Source organism: Eurytemora carolleeae, unplaced genomic scaffold (genome assembly GCF_000591075.1).
Source record: "Eurytemora carolleeae unplaced genomic scaffold, Eaff_2.0 scaffold74, whole genome shotgun sequence".
NCBI classification, from domain to species: Eukaryota; Metazoa; Arthropoda; class Copepoda; order Calanoida; family Temoridae; genus Eurytemora; species Eurytemora carolleeae.
The window spans coordinates 353,613-379,562 of NW_019396090.1; the positions used below are offsets into that span (position 1 = coordinate 353,613).

Sequence of the window (25,950 nt, forward strand, 5' to 3'; positions counted from 1 at the left end):
TTTTTCGGGAAATTACAAATTTTACTTGACCAGAGGGGTAAAGTAGTTGTTAATAAATATTACCGCAGTTAAACTATAGAACCATGAAGCCAAGTCGGTAAAATAACGACCTGCCTGACCTGAGGAAGGGAAATGCAAGCAGATGTAATATTAAAAGAGCCTCCCCCATGGGTGCCCCCCCTCAGCCTCTCGGGGGGGCACGCGTAGAGGGGGGCGGGGGGGCGCGGCCCCCCCCCTCGTACGCCCCTGATGGCCCCCTGGATAGTATGATATATATTAATGTTTAGAAGGAGGAGAGGATATGTACAGTGGTCGGATGGATGGCCCCCTGGATAGTATGATATATATTAATGTTTAGAAGGAGGAGAGGATATGTACAGTGGTCGGATGGATGGCCCCCTGGATAGTATGATATATATTAATGTTTAGAAGGAGGAGAGGATATGTACAGTGGTCGGATGGATGGCCCCCTGGATAGTATGATATATATTAATGTTTAGAAGGAGGAGAGGATATGTACAGTGGTCGGATGGATGGCCCCCTGGATAGTATGATATATATTAATGTTTAGAAGGAGGAGAGGATATGTACAGTGGTCGGATGGATGGCCCCCTGGATAGTATGCGTTCAATGGAGCAATATCTTCCTGAGGTTGGACATAGAAACTACTCAGATCATAAGGGTAAATATTATTCATATACTTTAAAAAAGTAGTAGACATAGATAGAATGGAATTAACGACGAAAATTGTTTAATAAAATGTACGGAAGGGAAAGGATTGATTATTGATTGATTAACTAATTGATTGATTGATCAGCAAAGGATAGATTGATAAACTGATTGTATATGAGAAGGATTTATTAGTTAATTGATTAATTATTGATAGAATGATCAGGAGATGAAGGATAGATTGATAAACTGATTGAATAGGAGAAGATCGATAGATCATCGATTGATTGATTGGTTGGTTTGGAGAAGACGGATTGATAGTTTATTAATAAATTGATTAGTTGATTGATCAATAGATTGATTAGGAGAGGAAGAATATATTAATTAAAGATGGATTGATTATTGATTAATTGATTGTATAGGAGAAGTTGGTTTTGATTGATTCATTTAGGAGAGGAAGAATAGATTATTTAACTGATTATATGCGAGAAGATGGATTGATTATTGATTAATTGATTGTATAGGAGAAGTTGGTTTTGATTGATTCATTTATTAGAAGAGAAGATTGAATAATTGATTGATTGATTAGGAGAGGAGGGACTGATGAGTGAAAGTGGGAGTTCTGGATTCTATTCCTCCAGGTCTTCACCCAGGTTACTTTAATTACATAATAAATCATGTACACCGTACACTGTACACTAAACACTGTATGATATACACTACACACTGTACTGTACATTAAACTTGTTTCACTGTACAGTACACTATACCACGGTGCACTGTACTATACACTATACAAGGTGTACTGTACTGTACACTACACAAGGTGCTTTGTACTGTAACAACATACAGTGCTCTGTACTGTACACTACACACAGTTCAATGTACTGTAACTACACTCAAGGTGCACTGTACTGTACATTAAACTTGGTTCACTGTACAGTACACTATACCACGGTGCACTGTACTATACACTATAAAAGGTGCACTGTACTGTACACCACACAAGGTGCTCTATACTGTAACAACATACAGTGCTCTGCACTGTACACTACACACAGTGCGCTCTACTGTAACTACACTCAAGGTGCACTGTACTGTACAATACACACGGTGTACTTTACTGTGCAATAAACATGGTGTACTGTACTTTACACTAAACACGGTCCATTCTACTGTTTACTTAATACGGTACACTGCATATTCAGTATTCATTACTGATATACAATTTACAGTCCCCTAGCAGAGTGCACTGTACACTATTAGCTAGAATAAAAGAATTAGTTGAATTAATAAAACCGTTGTTTAGATCACATACTGCTCTTGGTGTACTGTATTGTACTGTACACTACACTACACTACTGTACAATTAATAAAACCGTTGTTTAGATCACATCCTGCTTTTGGTGTACTGTATTAAGTACTGTACACTACACTACTGTACAATTAATAAAACCGTTGTTTATATCACATCCTGCTCTGGGTGTACTGTATTAAGTACTGTACACTACACTACTGTACAATTAATAAAACCGTTGTTTATATCACATCCTGCTCTGTGTGTACTGTACTGAACACTACACTACACTTCTGTACGATCAATGAATACTTTGTTTAGATCACATCCTGCTCTTGGTGTACTGTATTGTACTGTACAATACACTGCCCCACCGTACAATTAATAAAACCGTTGTTCAGATCGTGTCCTGATCTTTGTGTACTGTACTGAACACTACACTACACTACACTACTGTACAATTAATAAAACCGTTGTTTAGATCACATCCTGCTCTGGGTCCTCAGTATGAACCTAATCCTGGAGAAAGGTTCTCAAGGAAGGTTTTTGTGGGAGGACTCCCACCTGATATAGATGAAGGTAATTACAACTATTTTTTTAGAATATTCCCTCAAATATTTTCGAAAAGAAACTGAACACCTGCCTCAAACTACAATTTTCTAATCCCCATATTTTTGCCAACAGATCGTGTAAACCTTAGATATTCCAAACTTATAAGTATTCATAGTTTATAATATAGTTTATAAGACAGTAGTAAAGATATGTGTATTAGAAAATTTGTGTTTGGGGCAAGCACGAAAACTTGTTTAAACTTATAATGGAAAAGTCGTTTTGACCGCTGATAAAAATCTAAACTATACAATTACACAGTTTAAAATGCTGTTTTATTGAAAACCCAGCTTTGCCTGAAAACAATGTTTTCGTCTTATTTATAAGACCTTTTAAACCGAGCAAAAAGTACTTCCGAGGTTCTGCTAAGTTCCTCGGTCAAAATTTGAGGCAAATCGGTCCAGGGGTTCGTGAAAGAATAAAAAAGTAAATAACAGAATAAAGAAAATAAGAAATAGACATAAGAAAAAAAAAGTAAAAAAAAAATTAAGAATGTAAAAGAATAAAGAAGATTAAAAGAATAAAAAGATAATAAAAATATTAAAAGACAAAAGAAGATAAAGAAAATTTAAAAAGAAAAACGTAAGATAATGGTAAAAATTGGTGAGAAAGAAGTAAGCTCTAAAAAAGAAAAAGATTTTGTTTTATAAAAATAAATCTAAAGCTCCCAAGCTGTACAAACATTACAAAACAAACACAAATACACACTTACATTGCTTGCATTACTTACTTACTTACATTAGAACAACTGCGCAAAAAAATGCAAAAAATAGTACTAGCGACAACTAATAGGATTTTCTATTTTTCAAATGTAAATACTGTACATGAATATATTTATAATCTTATGTACAGGTTGAGGGGTCTGTACAACAACTATTGTAGAACAGTGGAAACACTGTACATAACTATATTTATAATGTACATGATGAGGAGTCTGTACAACATCTAATAGAGCAGTGTGAATACTGTACATAATTATATTTATAATCTTGTGTACAGGATGAGGGGTCTGTACAACGTCTAATAGAGCAGTGTGAATACTGAACATAAATATATTTACTGAACTTATTTACAGGTTAAGGGGTCTGTACAACAACTAATAGAGCAGTGTAAAGACTTACATAATTATATTTATAATCTTATGTACAGGATGAGGGGTCTGTACAACATCTAATAGAGCAGTGTGAATACTGTACATAAATATATTTACTGAACTTATGTACAGGATTAGGGGTCTGTACAACAACTAATAGAGCAGTGTAAACACTGTACATAATTATATTTATAATCTTATGTACAGGATGAGGGGTCTGTACAACATCTAATAGAGCAGTGTTAATACTGTACATAAATATATTTACTGAAATTATGTACAGGATGAGGGTTCTGTACAACAACTTATAGAGCAGTGTATCCAAGATGAGGATAAACTTTATCTTTGTGTTTCTTCTCCCACCATCAAGGTAAAGAAGAATATAAAATAATTTTAGTCATTTCTGTCATTTGTCGTTTTTTTATTATAATGTTGCGAACATTCTCTCATTTTTTTATTTCTTTCTTATGTTATTTTTCTCATCATGTTCTTGTGAATTTCTATTTCTATCAGGATATTGTTTGTTTCTATCAGGATATTGTTTGTTTCTATCAGAATATTGTTTGTTTCTATCATGATATTGTTTGTTTCTATCAGGATATTGTTTGTTTCTATCTGGATATTGTTTGTTTCTATCAGAATATTGTTTGTTCATGAGATTGTTTGTTTCTGTCAGGATATATTGTTTGTTTCTATCAGGATATTGTTTGTTTCTATCATGATATTGTTTGTTTCTATCATGATATTGTTTGTTTCTATCATGATATTGTTTGTTTCTATCAGGATATTGTTTGTTTCTATCATGATATTGTTTTTTTCTATCATAAAACTGTTTGTTTCTATTATGGTATTGTTTGTTTCAATCATATTGTTATTTTTTTATGTTGTCCTATTTCTATCTAGAAGTTCTGTATTTGGATAATGTTGTAAAATATTTCTATCATGTTATTTTGTATATCTATCTTGTGGTATATTTATAACAGGAAGTACTGTATTTCTATCTTGTGGTATATTTATATCATGAAGCACTGTATTTCTATCTTGTGGTATATTTATATAATGATGTATTCTATTTCTATCATGTTGTTATGCTTTTCTATTTTAATTTTCTTTATATCTATCATGTTGTTATATTTCAGGATAAACCGGTTCAGATCCGACCCTGGAAACTGTCTGATGCTGATTTTGTATTGGACGCTAGTTTGCCCCTAGACCCTAGGAAAACAGTATTTGTGGGAGGGGTCCCTAGACCCCTTAAAGCAGGTAATTTATCCACCATCCTAATGTACTGCAGTTTCTGAGTTTGTTTTTATTTATCCCAGAATCTGCAGTACAATTTTAGTAAAAGAAATTCAAGATGTCCCTAAAAAACTAAATTGTTTGATCAAAGCGGAATTTCTTCATTAGGCCACAAACTAATTGCATTCTAGTATTCAAGCCATCAGCAAAGGCAACTTTTTAAAAAAATTTTTAATGTTGCATGCATTTAAAATTGATGGAGATATACAAGAAATTTATCCAAATTTCAAGTTATTGATGATAAATCACGGTTGTCCTTATACCTGGAATCTTAGTCAAATTAAAATATAAATAAGATCCAAGCTTGAAATACCTATTACTTGAAATACCTATTATTTATTTGGGCTGGCAATGATAATGGATCTATTAAAGAATTAATAGTATTTAGTTGAGCTGGCAATGATAATGGATCTATTAATGAATTAATATTATTTAGTTGAGCTGGCAATGATAATGGATTTATTAACAAATTGATATTATTTAGTTGAGCTGGCAATGATAATGGATCTATTAAAGAATTAATATTATTTAGTTGAGTTGGCAATGATAATGGATCTATTAATGAATTGATATTATTTAGTTGAGCTGGCAATGATAATGGATCTATTAATGAATTAATATTATTTAGTTGAGCTGGCAATGATATGGATCTATTAATGAATTAATATTATTTAGTTGAGTTGGCAATGATAAAGGATCTATTAATGAATTAATATTATTTAGTTGAGTTGGCAATGATAATGGATCTATTAATGAATTAATATTATTTAGTTGAGTTGGCAATGATAAAGGATCTATTAATGAATTAATATTATTTAGTTGAGTTGGCAATGATAATGGATCTATTAATGAATTAATATTATTTAGTTGAGTTGGCAATGATAATGGACCGTCTGTATGGTGGAGTCTGCTATGCAGGAATAGATACTGATCCAGAACTCAAATATCCAAAGGAAAAAAACATTCAAATATTCATTCTCTTATTTTAAAACTTAAAAACAAAAGATTATATAATGAACAAACCAAATTTGAGTATACTTTGTTTTTAATCATTTTGTTCTCCTGTCCCCCTCTTTTGATAAACTATTTCCCCCTCCCTATATTAGGGAAGGAAAATGTTTTTAGAATTATGTTGGTAATAAATCTAGGTCCCGAGATTACTTGACTCTTAGTCTAATTCAGTCTCTCTGACTCTATCTCTAGCCAAAACTCAAGGCTAAATTTGTTGAATAATGTTTGTTGAGTAGGGAGCAGGTAGGGTTGCTTTCAGCAATCAGCAGAGTTATATTGCAGCAATATCTGCTAGATTTGTTCAACTTCAACATGGAGAAATTGACAAGAGGGTAAGTTTTTTAAAGGGATTGTTCAGGGATTTTGAAAAAAGGGCACGGGCAGTACTAATCCTAATTTTCAACTTTACCTGTTTTTGGACTTAGTTTTTTCCTGATATTTAAGTTGTAACTTGTGCAAGGGTAAAGATCAACATGTGTTTTAATTCAAGCTTTGTTAAATCTTCCATTTGTGAAGATTGTGAAGAGCCTTTGGAGTGTCCAGAAAAATCAAACGCCTAAAAACAGGTTTAAGAGATTATAGCAAATTTGTTCAGGTTGAGGTTAAGCCGTATGTGCTTGATGATCAGCTGTGCGATGAATGCCAAGGAGCGCGCTGTGGAGGAAAGTTTGCGCCATTTTTCTGCGCTAACGTGACGTGTCTTCAGGTAAGACAAGATTATTGAAATAAACAAAAAAAATCTGGCAATTATTTGTGTCTTTTATTTTTAATTGGTCCATAAATGTTCTTGTGCAACCATGATTTCTTTGAAGGAAAACAGCTCTCCTGTCTGCATTTTTCAATAACGAAATTCCAAATTTAAAAATTGTTGTCATAAAAAAAGGCGAATCTAACGAGGTCCAAAAAAAGTTAAGTGGAAAAAATCAGATTCAAAAGTTTAATACAATTGTAATAGTTAGTATAGTTATTAGATGAGTCATTTTTTGCTAAAACAAAGAAATATAAAGCATTCTGTTCTTAGTTGTTCATGGCAATGTTTTCCGAAATGATTTGTCACAACCCCCCCCCCCCTCATTTTAAATCACAAATACTGGCTTCTTGTGAAATTAACATAATTTTTTTTAGTATTACTGTGAGCAATGCTGGGCCTCTATTCACAGCCGACCAGGTCGTGAGTTTCATAAACCACTGGTTAAGGAGGGCGCAGACAGGCCGCGTGCTGTTCCCTTCCGCTGGTGCTGAAGCAAAGACGACATTTAAATGTCAAGATGTCAACTACCTTTTAACCAAAGACAATTAGTCAATAATGAATAGAATTAGAACCCGTCTTTTATGACAGACGAAGTTTTGCACATACCTTAAATTTGTGACATCATTGCTGTATTTTTCCGACCTTTTCATTAGTTATCTATAAGTAGAAGAGCGGCTGTGTGGATCTTGAACAAGGGTCCCCACAGTCTCAGCTGAATTAATTAAATTTAAACCTGTGTAATGTCGTCCCCCTTAATACCGGTTCACTGTTAAACACTTGGACAAAGTTTATTCTAGTCAATTATTAAATTTAATTCATCCTTTGCATCCAGTTCTAGATCTAGTCACTTCAATTGTCAGCATATTTCTTCTAATTAATCAAACATATATTAGTTATCAAATATTAAAAGTTACACTGCTAATTTGTTCCTCTAATCGATTATTTCTTCTTACAATTCTAGTTGATCAAATTTAGCATGATTATTGATCATCAGTTCGAGCAGATGATCACAGTGATCAAATTTTTCTTGTCTTTTCAAGTTTGTCTAGATCAATTGTTGTATTTATTGTGACAGTTGAACTATTTACAGTCTTATCAGATCTTTATCCATCTATTCAGAGACTAAACCAAAAATACTCATTTAACAAAAAGGGTTCACAAGTTAAAAGAGAAGTTTTTTAAGCTTAATGATTTTATTTAAAAATTTTAACACCCCCCCCCCCACTCCCCTTTTCCCAAAGGATAACCATTTTTGTTACCTTACCATGTCATAGGACAAAACATTCAATAAGTTTCCCCTGACTTACACTTTCCAGTTTACACACTGCCTTGAACCTTCACTTACTTTGGTGAGTGCAAATATCTAGGAAACATCTTTTTTTTGAAACACACTTTAGATATCTCTTAGTAAAAAATATTATTTTGCTACCATGATAATAATATTTTTAAAAGTGGTTGTAACTTGTAACGGCTTGATGTGTATTGTGTAAGTCTTTTTAACAACATTTTTATAATTAACTGTTCCCTTTTCTATAATTTTATATATTTTTTACGATTGGAATGGAAATGCTCAAAAATGCCCTAAATTTTTCAATTTTTCTATAATAAAACTTTGTGAACTTTTTTAGATTGTTAAATTTTTATCGCCTATTTTAATACTATAAGTGCACCTCTGTATTACTCATTTTCCAAATATTGTAAAGTTAAGTATTTTTTTTGTAGCTCTGTGATCGGTATTTTTGAACCAACATTTTTATAGGAATTGTACTTTTTGGCGCTTTTTACTAATTCACGTGACAATTGAAAGCTTTGCCAGTTCAAGTTGCTGATATGACACTGTATATTCAGTCTTTAAGTTAGGATCTGGGTAGAAACCATTAATTAAGCAATCAATTATTCATTCATTCAATTCATTGATTGATTGATTGTAAAGCAAAAACCAGTTCTAAATCAACTCAGAAGATCTGGTGGAATTGTTACCAAAGAGTAATTAGTAAAATTTATTTTTCACTCGTTTTATTTTTTTAATTTATTTTTCAATCTTATTACCTCATGAATTTTTTTAAAATGAATAATAGAAAAGTTTAGACTGACAAGATTGAATTTCCGGAAATATTTCCCCAAAACCAACCAACCCAAATATCATCATTTATACGTATTTGATATACAGGGTGTCCCAATACCACAAGGCACTTTATTCGAAATTTCAAACCCTTGGTCCCAGCTTTAAAGCCCTTTACGACGGAAATTCATAAAAGATGGTGATAAATTTTTTAACGAAGATATTTTTGTGTAATGCGTACATTTTTCAACCTATAGCAAACCTTTTCTGGTCGATTATTATATTTTTCTAATTAGTTTGTTATTTTCAAGAAAGTAAAAAAAAGAAAAACATATTTTTGTCACCAGTTCCTGCTACTTACACTCACTGTTTTTTAATAAATTTGATGTTTTTGTAGAACTTTTTTATTTTTTTAAATGAAAAAGATGATAACAATTTCTTACGATAAACCTAACACCATTATATAGTTGATGTATCCTTCCTACCAGGATTCTACAGTGTACACAATTTCGTGGATTTTCCAAGAAACCCATTTCCCGGATTTTTATGAACCCAACCCACTGGATTTGTGACACATTGTAGGGTCTGGTATATTTATATTTTCTATATTTATAATCATCTATCAAGTGCTAACGAGACAGCCAGTTTGATTACATTTTTAAACAATAATAACTTGTGTATAAAAATAAACCCATCAAATAGGTAGTTCTAACTAATTTTAAATTAATTATCGTTCTAGCTTGATCACTTGCTTTTCTTAACCATCACGTTCTCTTTAGTTTTTTGTTAAGAAAAGCTTAAAATTGTTTTAGTGTTGTTCTGTACACTTTACAAACTAGTTTCATTAGATTTTATTTTTGAAATATATACGTGTTAATATTAAAATAGCATCTTTATTTATGAGATTATTGTTAAACTGCTGTTGTTGTAGTCCTTCCTATAACTGAATCATCTTCTTGGCCAGTCTTGAGCCCGAGGTGGATGATCAAGTCAATAGGGGTGTCACAGAGGGAGCTAGCAGTCATGGTAGTCGGCTTTGCCGGGCAGTTAAAAATGTGGGTTGTGGTATGAGAGCAATGTCCACAGTAGGATTATTTGATGTAAATACCGTGAAGAATATCCGGAGCGGAGTTTGGCTAGGAAGTTCTGACTCCTTGATGTTGATCTTAGGCAAACTTGCCAGTGGGGCTATTTACATCTATTCCATCTATAGTGTATGGATAGCGTGAGTTACCACAATAACTATTTATATGAAGTTTTTGGGACAGAAATTTTCTCTTTATCGAGAAGGTTCAAGCATTTTCAGGCGAGAACCTTCGAGATACAGAGTAAATTTAAGTCCAAAAACTTCATGCCAAACTAATAGTTAAAAATAATTTTATGCAACATTTGTGTACTCATCTAATTGCAATAGCTATTTCTAGATAAATAAGCTTTTAAAGAATGCAGAAATAAATTTTAAAAGTTATTTAATTTCTTATTTTCATTTATATTGAAAAAAAATATTTTTGAAACATCCTGAGTTTGTTTGGAGAAAATCCGGAAACCAATCAAAACTTTATATCACACGTGCTATAATGTACAGCTATTTTAACTTTTAAAGGACTTTTATAACAAAAAGCAAGTTAGATTGATTAAGTACGCAATAGTTTCATAAAAGATAAGATTCAACGACGACTTTTATTAAGTCTTCAAGCTAATTTCTTCTTTAAATGCTTGTTCCTGCCCCTTCACAACATTTTTTATTATCAGACAATTTCTTAAATTTTGAAGAGTGTAATAGTTTTAACAAATTTTTGCAACAACCTCAAAATTTTTAATCCATACATATTTGTTTTCTGATGGTGTAAACCTTTGATATTTCAACTAAAAAGATCTACATTGTATTGTTTGAAATTCCAACAATCTCCGACATTGGATTGCAAAGATATAGGAATTAGAAAATCAGAAGTTGTGGCCGACTCAATTTCTTTATTTTGAGATCACAATTGAAAACTTCCGATATGAATTAAAAATTTCGACAACACTCCCTTTGACAGCAACTCGGTTATACTATTATAAGAATGTAGAAAAAAAATTGCCCGCCCCAGGATCGAAGTGACATAGTTTTACTAAGAGTAAGACCAGCTTCCAATAGAGCTTTGGATAGATCATACATTCCAAAAACTAGAGATGGTGTCTTTCTTATCTCTTAAATATATTATCAAAGTTTTTATTTTACAATAGACATCCTCTATAATTTAAAAACGAGTTCATGTTATAAATGAAATTATTACATCAAATCAAATACATATATAATTATATCGTTTATAGCTGGCTTAGCTACATATAAAATAGTCACAATAGGATTAGTAAATAGTTCATATTTTTACAATGGTCTAGGGGTTTAAAATCAAAATTACATTATATGTAATACGTATTTTTACGAATGTCGTTACAATTATTCGCATCTTAATTTAAGAATAATGCAATTTTACTAATTCTTGCCAAATGTTCAAATTTTTCTGATTTTTTAAGGATGTTCAAATTAAGCAAGATTTTTTTGGCAGATGTTGAATGATGTTGGCAGATGTCATGGCGGATGTTGAATGATGTTGGCGAATATTAAATGATGTTGGAAGGATGTTAGCTGAAAGAAAGCACAGAATGATGTTAACGCTGAGGAGTAGAGAAAAATTCCTCCTCTTCTGATGAAGAAAGCTAAATATAATAATTTTAATTAATTAATAAGTTTTTTAATTAAGACAAACAAAAAAGTATCCAAAGCGTGTTGAAATAATGAAAGAATTACATTATTTAATATTTTTTTACTTTCTTATTGTTAGACAAATGTTTAGAATAAAACCCACGACATGCATCTTTTAACGGTCATTTGATAAGAAATTTTAACTGAATTGAACATGAAAACAAACAAAAACTACTTTTAAATGTACAAAAAAAATGTTTGGGAAGCTAATAAAAAACTTAAGTATAGTTAAATGTTAAGTTTAAACCTTGGTGTTTATTTCTTCTTGTGAATCTAAAATTATTTTTAAACCACCGATGTTAATAGACAAATTTAAATGTCTTTAACAAAACAAATAGGCAAATAGTTCTAAAAACTAGATTCTGACTTCAAGTAAGTATATTTTTGAAGTATTTAAAGTCGATTTTATCCACCCGTGTAGGACTGAATCCTAGAAACTATTTACTTAAAATAATAGAATTCATTCAAATTCTTAAAACCAGATTCTGCATTTTAAGAGTAACTTATGCTTTAACAAGAATTTTCCTTAACTTTTTTGGGTAGTTTTTAATCCTTTACCTTGGTCTTTTTCCCGGTTCTTTTGGCCGTTTGTGCGACCGAAGCAATTTTTCTCTGAAAAAAAATAAACACTTTAAGTGAATTAAATCAATTATTGATTTTTAAAAAAATTTTCTTAAAGCTGTACTGAGGAAAATAAACTATGGGGGGGGGGGGACTAACCGAAGTCTCGATTTTTGCAGTAAACATGAGGAATAAAATAATCGAGATTTAATAAGATATACTAAAAATAACTGTTGTGAATCGTTCCTAACGTTCTTAAACATGTAGAAGGGTGACATAAATTTTGAAAAACTTTTTAATATTTACGAAAATTATTACCTTCGTTTTCTTTTTAGATGCTGGGGTAATCTCAACCGAACTGAATAAATTAATAATTATAGAATAAATGAATACATAAATAAAAAAATATTTAGAGGAGATGATTAGATGAATGAACAATTACAGAAATATTTAGATAAGATGAATAGATGAATACATAATTAAAGAAATATTTAGATAAGATGAACTGGATGAATACATAATTGAAGAAATATTTAGATGAGATGAACTAGATGAATACATTTTTTAACTTTAATAATTTATTTTAATTAAATTTTACAATATAATTTCAATATGATATCAGATGGAAACATTTTGAGACTTCTATATTTCTTGTTTTTCATTCTTTCTTCTTGATCGTCCATTCCTTGTCCATCCTTCAATCATACTTTGGCTAATTTTGAAAATAAAAATAAATGAATTTTTTGGATGTTTTCTGAAGCTAGCCAAATTGCAGAGGCAGAACTATTTTTTGGAGCCCTGTAGCTATATTCTATATATTGAGAGTGGCAAGGTTACTCTCCCCTTGTTTGTTTTTAAATTTTACTTCAGTCATGATACTGTGGTCAGCTCCTGCATTCCTAGCTAACAAACTTTCAATTAAATTTTCTTGATGGAGAGGGATGAGGGGGGCGTTTTACACATTTTCCAGTTTTTTTTATCTCGAGTAGGACATAGAGGAGGGATGGGACGTCTGCCATCCTGTGTATTTGTCTTTAATCGCTATCTGTTAAAAAAATAGATAGTGTAAAGGTCTAATCCCCTTCTAATTTTTCCTGTTTATAGTTTTCTTCTTCTTTCTTGTTTATCTTGCTTTAAGCACCCATCTCTACTGTCAAGAGATTTCCCTTCAACTTTGTTCTGTTCAATTTATTTTTCTTCTTGCTTCTTGTTTCTTGTTTTTACACTTTAAGGCCTTTCCAACTAGTTCTTTTAACATCCAGTTGTGGAGCAGGTGGGAGAGAGATAAGGAGGTTTGTAGGAAGAAGGGTATAGGGGATTTCTCCCTGTGTTCCTTCATTTTATACCGTTTCCCAGTTAGGAGAATTAAGGAATTTACCCATAACTGCACCCGATATGCAAAATGGGGAGTTGTGATCCCTAAAAGCTCTCTTGACAGGTATCTTCCGTGGCAATCCAGTCCTCACATCTGGTCGAGTAAAAAACCGGTATCCTTAAGCATGGCTTGTATTCCCACGAGGGGTTAAACTCCTCTTTCAGTGCACCAAGCTTAAGATGAAGTTTTGTTTTAATCTATGCTTCCAGCTTCCCCTGTAGGATACAAGATGCGTAACTAAACTCAGCGCTTCCCCAGCTGCAATTCTGGGACTGCATAGTAGGTCCGTTCTGCTTGAAAGAAAGCAGGCAACTGCTAGATGAATACATAATTAAAGAAATATTTAGATAAGATGAATAGATGAATAAACAATAAAAGAAATATTTAGATAAGATGAACTAGATGAAAACATAATTAAAGAAATATTTAGATATGATGAATAGATGAATAAATAATTAAAGAAATGTTTAGATAAGATGAACTAGATGAATACATAATTAAAGAAATATTAAGATAAGATGGATAGATGAATAAACAATTAAAGAAATATGAACTAGATGAATACATAATCAAAGAAATATTTAGATAAGATGAATAGACGAATACAAAATTAAAGAAATATTTAGATCAGATGAATAGATGAATACATAATTAAAGAAATATTTAGATAAGATGAATAGATTTCATATTTTTATTCAACTACAAAGCACGAGATAATACAAATAAAAAAATCACAATTTACTATGTAGTTTGGACCCGCCTAACCAGATTAGGTTGTTTTAATTGGTTGGCCCACAAGCTGCCTTTTTTAGTTCAAAGTTCGCATCAATTACTAAAGTTTCGATATGTGGAGATGATTTTAGAAAACTAGTGTCATCAGCAAATAGATTAGTAAAAGTTAAAGAAATATTTAGATAAGATGAAGAAATGAATACAAAATTAAAGAAATATTTAGATAAGATAAATAGATGAATAAATAATTAAAGTAATATTTAGATAAGATGAACTAGATGAATACACAATGAAATAAAAATTTAGATAAGATGAATAGATGAATATAAAGTTAAAGAAATATTGAGATAAGATAAATATATGAATAAACAATTTAAGAAATATTTAGATAAGATGAACTAAATGAATACATAATTAAAGAAATATTAAGATAAGATGAACTAGATAAATACATAATTGAAGAAATATTTAGATAAGATGAACTGGATGAATACATAGTTAAAGTAATATTTAAAGGAGATGATTAGATGAATACACAATTAAAGAAATATTTAGATAAGATGAATAAATGAATACATAATTAAAAATATTTAGATAAGATGAATAGATGAATACTTAATTAAAGTGATATTTAGATAAGATGAATAGATGAATACACAATTACAGAAATATTTAGATAAGATGAATAGATGAAAACATAATTAAAGAAATATTTAGATAAGATGAATAGATGAATACATAATTAAAGAAATATTTAGATAAGATGAATAGATGAATAAATAATTAAAGTAATATTTAGATAAGATGAACTAGATGAATACACAATGAAATAAAAATTTAGATAAGATGAACTAGATGAACTACATTATACAGTATGATCATTGATCAAGTATTCCTGAAACGAAGTTTGACGTCAGAAATGGATCAAAAATCAATAAATACATTAACTTTTTTAAATTTTTTATTCAGTATACTATAGAAACATGTTCGAAGTGGGGCCACCATCAACTTTGACACATATTACTGATAATGTACACTTGATCTTGGGACTCTAGAACTCTCGTCTCCAGATGGACTTGGCATTGTGAAATAATGATTTTGTTTTCATAAATGAAAATGTTCTATAGAAATGGATAGAAAAAAACTGAATTTGAGGATTTTAAAATAAATTTAGTCAAACTTTGTAGCAATACTACTTCATACTGTAAACAGAGGAATAGATAAACTATTAATAAATGGATGAATCGATTATTAAAGAAATAGATAAATAGATGAATAGATAAAATAGATATAAATAGATAAATCGATTATTAAAGAAATAGATAAATAGAGGAATAGATAAAATAGATATAAATAGATGAATCGATTATTAAAGAAATAGATAAATAGATGAATAGATAAAATAGATATAAATAGATAAATCGATTATTAAAGAAAGAGATAAATAGATGAATAGATAAAATAGATATAAATAGATAAATCGATTATTAAANTAGCTAGATAATTGGAGAAATATTTAGCTAGATAATTGGAGAAATATTTAGCTAGATAATTGGAGAAATATTTAGCTAGATAATTGGAGAAATATTTAGCTAGATAATTGGAGAAATATTTAGCTAGATAATTGGAGAAATATTTAGCTAGATAATTGGAGAAATATTTAGCTAGATAATTGGAGAAATATTTAGCTAGATAATTGGATGACTAAAATAATATAATGGCGCAAACACTCACTTTGCATATTGTAAGAAGGAAATTGAACAAAGTTTGGAAGTTTAACGAAAAGTTTTTTGAGTAGTTTCTACCACAAACTTAGTTCTCAGCAGTTTTCTATTTTAATTACATCAAAAAGAAATCCTCTTAAATTTGCTATCTAGCAAAAACTTTTTAAATAACCCGTAAAAAGCAAGACATTTTGTAATAGCTCTGTAAATGTTTCTAGCAACCGGTTTTATTTTTGATGTAGACTCATAACTTTGCCTACGAGAAGAATTTGAAGTCAGATTATCGATATCTCTTCCCGGAGACTTGGAACCTCTGAAAAATGACCTCCGTCGGCTCCGACTTTTTTATTCCCGTCCATTTTATAAATATGCAAACCTAAAGCCAAAAAAAATTTTCAAATTTTCAAATTATAAAAATAATATTTTCTCTTTTCTTTTACTGCAATATTTTTAATTATAACTATACATTTGTTTAGTTAACAAAAATCGAAAAAAACTGGATTTTTGACTTTAGGAAAAAATTTAAATTTTTTCGTGTATTGTAAGGTGGCATTGGGATTATATATTCAAAAAATGGACAATTTATGTTTATCAAGGCCGGAGATAAAAAATCGGAGCCGATGGAGGCCACTTTTCAGAGATGGATATCGACAATCTGACTTCATATCCTGTTCCTATGCAATTTATGAGTCTACATGACTTTTCAAACCTCGGTATGCAACCTAATACTACACATAGTTTTTAAATCAACATTTGTCAACACTGGTTCATTATTAGATTTGTGACAAACCTGGATTTTAAGTGTAAATCAATGTTTGTAACTTTTGTTCTATGTTTATTAAATTTACCTGGTCAACACTTCCTTCAAATCAAACCGTTTCCTAGCATTCCGAGAAGGCCTTAAAAATTAAGATATAAAATAATATTACCAAATACAATTGCTCATATATATATATATATAGGATAAGATAAGATAAGATAAGATAAGATAAGATAAGATAAGATAAGATAAGATAAGATAAGATAAGATAAGATAAGATAAGATAAGAGAAGGATCTGAAAACCCTTCCATCTATGTGTGGCTATAGTATAAATATGCCCTAAAATAGACAAAAAATCTATATTTCTTATTTTCAGAAAACTAATTTAAAAATCGATTTTTTTTAATTCGAATTTTTTTTCAAATGTTTCTTAAATTCACGGGCAACGCCGGGAACTTCAGCAAGTAAGATAAAAAATTATTCTACAAAATTAAAAGAAAATTTACCTGACGTAGCTCTCTTCTGGGGCCGTAAAAAATTCTTCGGAATCCTTTCTAATAATGTACTCCTCATCATTGCCCTTCAATACAAGTTTTAAATTTAATGTTGTAGTTTCAATGACACATCAATTAAAACTCGACATCGACGATTTAGAACGGTTCAATTCAATTCCAGCACCACATTTTACTGTAGGGTTCTACGGGTCAAAGATAGAGCTCTTCTTAATAGATAAATATATCTCTTTCTACACTCCCTTATCCCCTTCCCCCACCTTATTATTTATCTAAAGCTATGACATCCACAGGTTACTTTTTACATTGTACTCTAGGAAAGGGTTCAATTTAATTCTAACACCACATTTTATTGTGGGGTTCTACGGGTCAAAGATAGAGCTCTTCTTAATAAATAAATATATAGATATAATCAACAATACTCGTTTTCCAATCATTAATCAAGAAAAATGTCGGCCATGATCTCTTCCTTAAATAAAGAGTGGAATTTATTAGTTTTCAGTCAAATTGATGAAAGATCTTCAAATATTAATAGATAACAGTTCCTCTAAGATGATGTGACAATTTAATTGTTAATATGGTTGATGGTAAAAATAAAAGTCAACTCTGGCAAAATCAAGATTGTTCTAATAATAGAATTTTCAAACCTGAATTTCATGCTCTAAAATTGACGTCTCGTTTTTTCGACCCCTTTTCTTCTAAAAAATTGAAAGGAGTATTTAAAAATCATCAATAGGTTTGAAAAGTTGTTTGTTTAAGACAATATTTATGAAGTAATGACATCAATTAATAATACCTTTGAGGATTGAAAACCTTCATCCTGTTTTTCTAGTTGGACTGAACCAGGAACAGTTTTTCTTTTGGATCTTCGACTGTTGGACTTTTCCAACTGATCAGAAGTTGCAGCAGATATATTCTCAACCTCCTTTAACTCAGGTTTCCTTTTAGATCTTCGACTGGTGGGCTTTTCTGGCATTTCCAACTTATCAGAAGTCGCAGAGGATTGCTTCTCAATCTCTTCAAACTCCGGTTTCCTTTTTGATCTTCGACTGGTGGACTTTTTCAACTTTTTAGAAGTTGCAGCAGATATATTCTCAACCTCATCTATCTCATTTTTGATTTGTAAATTTTCTTGTTTCTTTTCTGAAGATTGCGAAGATTTTTTCTCAGGCATTCTTTTACCCCTGCTCATGTTAATAGAGAAGTTTTGTGCATCTTCTTCTTTAAGGTTGGGATTCAAAACTGTTTCTTCTTTTTGTTCTTTTCTTGCAGACTTTTTGTCTTCTTTACTTTCTTTAGCAAAGGAATCCTTCTTTCCTGACTTTTCTATTCCTTTTTTAATAACCGTTTTGATACTTTCCAGATAAACTGTTGTACTGCTAATAGATTTTCTAATTTCCTTCCCAGTTTCATCGACTGCTTCTTTAGCATGCTTTAGAGCTACTCCTGAGCTCATTCTTGATTTCCGTGTGTTGGTAGCCTTGACATCATCATTTATATTCAAAGATTCTTTAGCTTCTAATCTTATTCTATTCTTATCATCCTGACCTTTTGTTCTTTTATAATCAGATGTCTTCTTCATAACTGCTTCATTGGCTTCAGCTTTCTTCTGATCTAATGCTTCCTTAGCTTCAGCTTTCTTCCGATCTAATGCTTCCTTAGCTTCCGCTTTCTTCTGATATAATGCTTCCTTAGCTTCAGCTTTTTTCCGATCTAATGCTTCCTTGGCTTTAGCTTTCTTTTGATCCGACTCTTTCTTGGCTTCAGCTTTCTTACGATTTAATGCTTCCTTAACTTCAGCTTTTTTAAGATCTAATGCTTCCTTAACTGCTTTCTTAGGATCTGATACTTCCAGGGCTTCAGATTTCATACAATCTACTACTTCTTTGGCTTCAGCTTTCTTATGATCTGACTCTTTCTCGGATTTAGCGTTCTCCCGATTTAATGCCTTCTTAGCTTCAGCTTTTTTAAGATCTGATGCTTTCTTAGCTGTTTTCTCAAAATCCATTACTTCCTTGGCTTCAGCTTTCTTATAATCTGACTCTTGTTTGGCTTTATTTTTCAAAAGATTAGACAATTCTTTGACTTTATTCTTTTTTAGTAATACATTAGGTGCTCCACTGTCATCTTCAGCTGTTTCTGTCAATTTACCAACCTTTTTTCCAAAGCCAAGAGGAAAAACTGTAGTCTTCTTAATAGGAACTTCTTCAGTCGTTATTATTTCAGAGATGTCTGTAATGGTTTGTTCTTTATTAGACATTTTTGAGGGACTATTCTCTTTCTCTAAAACGTTTTCTACCAATTCACAATCATTTTGCTTTCCGGTGTTTTGGTCAGAAGTATCAAGTTTGGCAGTGAATGTTCTTCGGATTTTCTTCTGGGGTTCATAGCTTTCAATTATACCAGAAATTTGCTTCAAATCTTCTTCACCACCAGAGTCTGGTTGACTTCTTCTGGGCCTTAAACTGTTACCATCAATAACATTAGCATTGCTCAGTTTTCGTTGCAAGTTCCTCACCCCCATGACAGGCCTTGGTTTTCCTGTCTGAGATGTCACACTTAATTCCTGGTGTTTCTCATCATCAGACAATATGTGTCCTGTTTCATCATCTTTATACTTCTTGGAAGGCTTCCGACTCAGTTTCACTTTCTTTACTTCAAGATCTTGGGATTTGCGCTTTTCTGAGTCCTTGGGAACAGACAAGGAACTCCCAGACTTGCCCTGGAAATTTGATGTTAAAGGGAGTGTTCGCGAAAAATGAAAGAAGGTATTGGCTTAATGCGATAAAAAAGCGCTTTTGATCGACACTAATTTTACTTCTATCTGTTGCGTCTATAAGGAGAAAATTGTTAAAAGACGTCTCATATCGAATAACTTAGCGCCCATACAAATTCAGAAAATTGCAACATACGACTTAGACCGTAAAAAATCAATTTAATTTTAAACAAATCATTCAGATATTACAACCTATAGTCATCGATTATCTTTCGCCACAATTGTATATAGTTTATATTTCATAATACTTTTTAATTAATTTGTTTTGAATTTGATTATTTCTCTTGTTGCTTGCGCAACTATCTAAGAATGCCGCGCACCACTCACATTTTTCGAAATCCGTTAACTAAACAGATCTTAGCAAAAAGTAGAATTAGACGGACATTTTGAGTGGGTGTAATAGAAGGCCATACTGCTGAAAATGGACCATCAGGTTTCAAGTCAAAACACCTAAACTTTTCTTTGGATTATGTTTATATGCAGTCAACTGAGTTATATTCTCAATTTTCAGAAAATGCCACCTAGGGAATTTTGAGCAAATTAAATTTTAAGAAATTGTAGAAATCAAGTGCATTCACAGGTCTTAAATTAAACAAAAATTGCATTTCAAGACTTTTATCCGCATCTTCTAACATGGTCTCCACATTTTTAATTTTTCTTTAACAGTCATGAAACTTATTGTAGCAAAAAATCAAACCCCTAACTCAACTGCCTGACTGGTCAAAATGTGGCCCGAAAAGGTTTTTTTACGTAATTTTTTCTGATTTTACTTGAAAAAGTCTTTTTTAAGCAGTAACTAGGCAATTATGTTCACTTAAGGCTTTGATTTTTTTGCTGAAACTTGTCTAATGACTGTTCAGGAAAATTCACCAAATTTGGGGACCCTGTCTTCAACGGTTCTAAAAATATCGCAAAAAAAACACAGAATAATCTTGATTAATCTTTGAACATACAATTATGATTAAGTTTAGACTTTAAATGCACTTTTTTTCTATATTATCTTTGAAATGGATTTAATTAAAATTCCCTAGGTGGCATTTTCTGAAAATTTAAATTATAACTTAGAAGCCTGCATATTAATATATTCCGAAAAAAAATTAGGTGTTTTGACTTGAAACCTGATGGTTCATTTTCACCAGTGTGTGGGATACATCTTAAACTCAGTTTGTTTGCCAAAAAATAGCAACAAATATTATATTATGCAGTTTTGCCAACAATGAGGGAAGCTGCAAAGACTTATCTGTCTATATTTTAGCTAATAAAATAAAAAATATTTTCAAGAAATGATATTTGAAGATTCACAAACTTGTTTCAACAGAAAGTTTTCTGCTTCTTTTTTATACAATCCTCTTCTGCAATTTGTTTCCATTTTTTTCCACAAATCACCAACAAGAAACGACAAAAAAGAGGAGGGTGGGGCTAGGGGAAGGAATATTAAAATTACCTGTAGAACTTCGTCATTGCTCTCAAGCGTGTTTACAGTGCAATGTTCTGAAGATCTTTCTTGATCATCATCACCATCCCTACATCAAACCAAACAAATGACCTTTTTGTAAAAAAATTTTTTTTGACAAAGATAAGCAAACAATTATAATTATGCTTACCGATATAATTATTAATAATAATATTAGTTTTAAATCATTGTAAAAAAATTGATATCATAATTTTCTTATTTTCTTATTTCTTCTTTGAAAGTACAAAGTAAGGTTTTGTAAGATTTCCTTTGTAGTTTCAGCACAAACTCAGTATCATTCTTAGGTTCAGCCAACTCTGTGTTACTTCTTCTTTTGTTATTAGGTTGCAAACTTTCTGTTTCGGTCGAAGGCAGAATCAATATCTTATTGTTTTTTGAAATTTTAGTTGTGTCCTTTTTAATCCTTGGAGGTTCAGACTTGGTCCCCATGTTCCTTGGAGGATCATCTGCACCAATCTTGGAATCCAGCATTTCTATTTCCTTTGGAGGTTGTGCTTCATCCTCTTTCTTCTTTGAAACATCTATTGCCTTCTTCACATTCTAAACAATACATTAAATAAAACTTTAAAGATACACACTATGAATAGTTGAATGATTATTAATTATTTATAACCTTCATGTTTGGATCGGCTGTTTTTCTTGCTCTCAAAGCTACAGTTTGCGGATGAGCTTCAATTGCTGCTTGAGCTCGGGTAATGGTAGCAGATACTTCCTTTTTCCTCTTTTCCACCCTTTCTCTATTCTTCTCCTTCATCTCTTCTAAAATCTTTTGTTTTTTCACCTCTTTCAAAACTTTTAGATCATCTTTACTCATCTGTTTAGGCATGCTTTCAGATTTGCTCATCTTCTTAGAATCATTCCTAATCTTAACCCTCTCTTGTTCAACTTCAACTGGATGTGGAGTTTGGTCCTCAATTTTATTATTCCCATGGTTTAATTGAGTCTGAGTCTTGGTACAACTCTCTTGTATGGAAGTATTCTTTTCTCTTACATCCTTCCTAGATGTGCAAGCATTTTCCTTCTTAGAAGTAACATCTAAATTTATTTCTGCTTTTTCAATCTCCTGTTTACTTTTCTGTCCCAGGTTAATTTTAGATTTGTTGCTGAACTCTCTTGTCAGAATTTCACTAGCTTGGGTTTCATTCTCATTAGCAGGTATTACCATTTCATTCAATGGCAATAGCTTTGCGGATTGAAAATCACAACTTTCAGATATTTTCTGTTTCGAACTAGGGAGCAAGGTCTGGCTTTTCACACCTCTAATTCTTGGTGGGAAGGGCCTAGAAACATTTAAAAATAAAATCTAAAAGATTATCTATCTGTTTTTCAATACATTGTAATTTCAAAGATTAAAACGTCAAATGGGAACTCAATTTAACTATTATTGTTGAAGAAAACATTTCAAAACCAAAACATCGGACTAAAAGCAGGGTCCCAAATCTTCTGGGCCCCAACATTTTCCTCTATAGGTTTGGATCCAGATCTTAAAGTGAGTGACTGGCAACATATGGTAGTTGAACTGAGAATGGATTATTGTGGAGAATTTTTTTAGGAATCATTTGATACCTATAAGAATACCTAATATTTGGGAAAAGATGTTAATGTTGGGTAAAAAAATAGCCTAAAATGTTAGCAAGTTGGATCTGGACTGGATTCAGATTAACAAAATAAACAGATAATAAAATCTAAAAAAATCCATTTGATCAGAATCACAAACACTGCTTTTCGGTATAGAAAGTTAACTATGGTTCCTCACCTAGGAGAAGCACGCTTCAGAGTGTTTTCTCTCTTTACTACATCAAAATCACAAGCTTGGGGTTCCACCACATCTTTCATCTTCTTAGTCTCCTTAACCTCCTTCTCCTTCTTTCTATCCTTCATATTCTTAACATCCATCACATCATTCCGCTCAGTTGAAATCATTATCTCCTTCAAATGTTTCACCTTCTTTATCACATGATTGGCCTCCTTCTCATCTGTAACACATGTTACTTCCATAACATTCTTTATTTTCTTTGCCTCCTTCTTCTCTTTTACCACTTCAGCCTCCTTCATCACCTTCGCATTCTTTTCCTCCCTAACCTGCTTTGCCTCAACCACCACCTCCATCCCAACTTTACAAGCAGAAGGATATGCAATATTCTCGAGGTCAGATGGGAGTCTGTAGTGTCCTGTTAAACAAAAAGAATTAAGTAAAGATTTTTTTATGGAAAAAGCTCTGGAGTGAGATAAAAAAAATACTAAGGAAAGCAATGAAATTATGAAACACTGTCTAAAAGTATGATAATTAAGGTCACCAAATATACATTTACCTCCAGGTTCCTGGCTCTGCCTCTCATCAGCAACCTTTAGCTGGGGTGTATTGAGGAGTTGGTTCCCCGTGGGGATAATTCGTTTCATCCTCAAACTTATCAAGTCTTCTGATAAAATCAAGAATAAGAAAGTTAAACAAAAGTATTAATTTAATAGGCTATCTTTATCTCCATTGTAAACATGTTTTCTTTGTGTACATTGTAAAACCAAAACAAACAAAAATTTCGCGGATTTTCTAAAAAATTTCATAGATTTTTAAAAATTCTCAGAAATAGAATTTTGATGGAGGGAAATTTTTAAAAATTTGATCATCCATAAATCTTCTTTGGGGTCACGCAAGGTCCAACGAAAAATTTGGACCCAATCGGTTGAGCCGTTTTGACATTTATTGGAAACAAATGGACAGACAGACAAACAAACTTACAGACAAGCAAAGTATTTATAGATAGAAGATGGTCTTCGTCTGGGAAAAAAAAATAATAAAAAAGAAACCCCGGCCCCTCCGGACAGGAAATGTTTTTGCATGATCTGGGGGGGAGGGGGGAATTGAAAATCAAAAGGAATTTTTTTAATAACATTTTCAATACTTTTTGCTCAAAATTTATTTATTACCCCCTAAAAATACTAAATATTTTCCACAATTCAACAAATATAACCCATACATTTTTTTTGCTTTTCGCGTTATTTTTAATTATGTTATAGAATTGCCTACTCCTCAGGCTAAAAAGTAATAGATTATTTAATGGAAATATATCAGAACACAAACATCTCCTATTACTACTAGGATACAAAACAAAAATCATTTAACAAAAAAAGCACCTTTAGCAGGGGAGTCAACTAATCTGGTAGGTTTAGTTAAACTCTGGGTTTCTTTTTCTGACTGGATCAAACTGGATGGAGGTTGAGGGAGGTCAGTAGGTGGATTAGAAGCAAGGTCAGTAGGAGGAAGTATCGTCTGTAATGGAGAGGAAGAGAAAACACTAGAAACGTCACCAAGCGGATGAGGGGGGAAGTCACAAGATGAAGAGGGCTTACTGGATGCAGGGTTAGGTTCGTTACAATATGGAGGCAGAGAGTGGTCATTGAATGGGGGTGGAAGGAGGTCACTGGGTGGAGGTGGAGGGAAGTCTTTCCCAGATATAGAACTTAAATTCTGCACGAGAGGAGATGGGGGTGGTGGTAGAGATAAATCTAACTGTGAATTTATTTCAAAAATATCTGGAGTGGGAGGTAGAGGAAGTCCTGGTGTAGGTGGTAGGATAAAGCTTGATGAAGCGGGCAAAAGACGAGTGGGCACCAGAGATAGATCAGGTGTAGAGGGAGGGGGAGGTTTGTCAGGAGATTTAGCTTGTGGTATAAGGGTTGAGTCTTCAGATTTATTCTCCCCTAGATCTGAATCTTCTTCTAATCTAGGTTTGTTCTTCTGTATCTGGGGTGAACTTAATTCTTGCCAGGTAGCCTGGGATTCTTCAATTTCAACTTTAGAAAGTTTATTTTGCAAATCAGGAGTGAAATTAGAGCTGTCAAGTTTGTTACCACAAGGAGGACAGAAGTTACTGAGTGATGGGGTTCGCGACAACTGCTTTCCTAGAATTCATTTTCAGATTATGGTAAGAAATGATAAGTTAATACAAAACAAATCCTTACCATGGGATGTACTGACCAATTTTTACTGAATTCTTATTTTTATAAATGTTCCCTAAATATTTTGCAAAACCTCTACCCAACTTGACAAAACAAATATTCAAATCAACTTAGTTCTTATGCACTTGAATTTTAGTTCAGAAAAAAAAATAGAAAAAAACCATGAATCAAATGTCTCCATTTAATCATTATGCATCTGTTAACATGAGAAAATATCTCTGAAAACCCTTGAAACCTTATTTACCTGATGGTATAACATTCACAACCATAAAATTCTCTTCATCACTACTCTGGACATCATTTTTACCAACAGGTGTCTGAACATTTAAAGTGATTTTGATAACCAAGACCATTTGAATTAAGTTTTAGTTAACTTAACATAACGATAAAAGGTTCATAAGAACATTTGTACCTGAACTTTATTTATGTCTACCAGTACTGCCTTTCCAACTGAATTCATCAAAGCCCTAGCAAATGTAGATGATATAAATCATGAATAGGAATATGGTTGTCTTAGGCATTTAACAGAAAGCTCTTTGGA

At 31.9% G+C, this 25,950-nt stretch overlaps 3 protein-coding genes across 4 annotated transcripts in view; 2 read left to right on the top strand and 1 right to left on the bottom strand.

Annotated features, from left to right (window-relative positions):
* LOC111718416 (protein pygopus) overlaps positions 1-2,616 on the top strand; it is a gene marked incomplete at its 5' end in the record, with an annotated part of 7,649 nt that extends 5,033 nt beyond the window's left edge. Inside the window, 3 exon segments of the mRNA XM_023493994.1 lie at positions 572-682; positions 1,259-1,322; positions 2,448-2,616. Coding sequence (XP_023349762.1) covers positions 572-682; positions 1,259-1,322; positions 2,448-2,601 — 329 coding nt within the window. The 3' untranslated portion in view covers positions 2,602-2,616.
* Positions 2,617-3,945: 1,329 nt separating this feature from the next.
* Positions 3,946-8,014, top strand: LOC111718408 (cytoplasmic polyadenylation element-binding protein 2; the record flags this gene model as incomplete). Its single annotated transcript, XM_023493986.1, has 6 exons — positions 3,946-4,038; positions 4,808-4,931; positions 5,835-5,920; positions 6,215-6,310; positions 6,574-6,684; positions 7,104-8,014. Coding segments are annotated over 6 exons (627 nt in total), but the record flags the coding sequence as incomplete, so codon positions are not given.
* Positions 8,015-11,398: 3,384 nt separating this feature from the next.
* On the bottom strand, positions 11,399-25,904 carry LOC111718395 (plectin). 2 transcript variants are annotated; one of them, XM_023493971.1, is made up of 15 exons: positions 25,822-25,904; positions 25,654-25,726; positions 24,585-25,352; positions 23,765-23,872; positions 23,209-23,623; positions 22,066-22,732; positions 21,700-21,992; positions 21,423-21,501; positions 17,999-19,924; positions 17,850-17,900; positions 17,197-17,270; positions 16,778-16,828; positions 12,417-12,456; positions 12,096-12,149; positions 11,399-11,491 (listed from the first exon to the last, which is right to left on the bottom strand). In XM_023493971.1, the coding sequence occupies exons 1-15, from the start codon at positions 25,867-25,869 to the stop codon at positions 11,444-11,446; spliced, it is 4,695 nt and encodes a 1,564-aa protein (XP_023349739.1). In that variant the 5' UTR covers positions 25,870-25,904; the 3' UTR covers positions 11,399-11,443. The 2 variants fall into 2 exon arrangements, with proteins under 2 accessions (XP_023349739.1, XP_023349740.1); XM_023493972.1 differs by lacking the exon at positions 23,765-23,872.
* Positions 25,905-25,950: the final 46 nt, after the last annotated feature.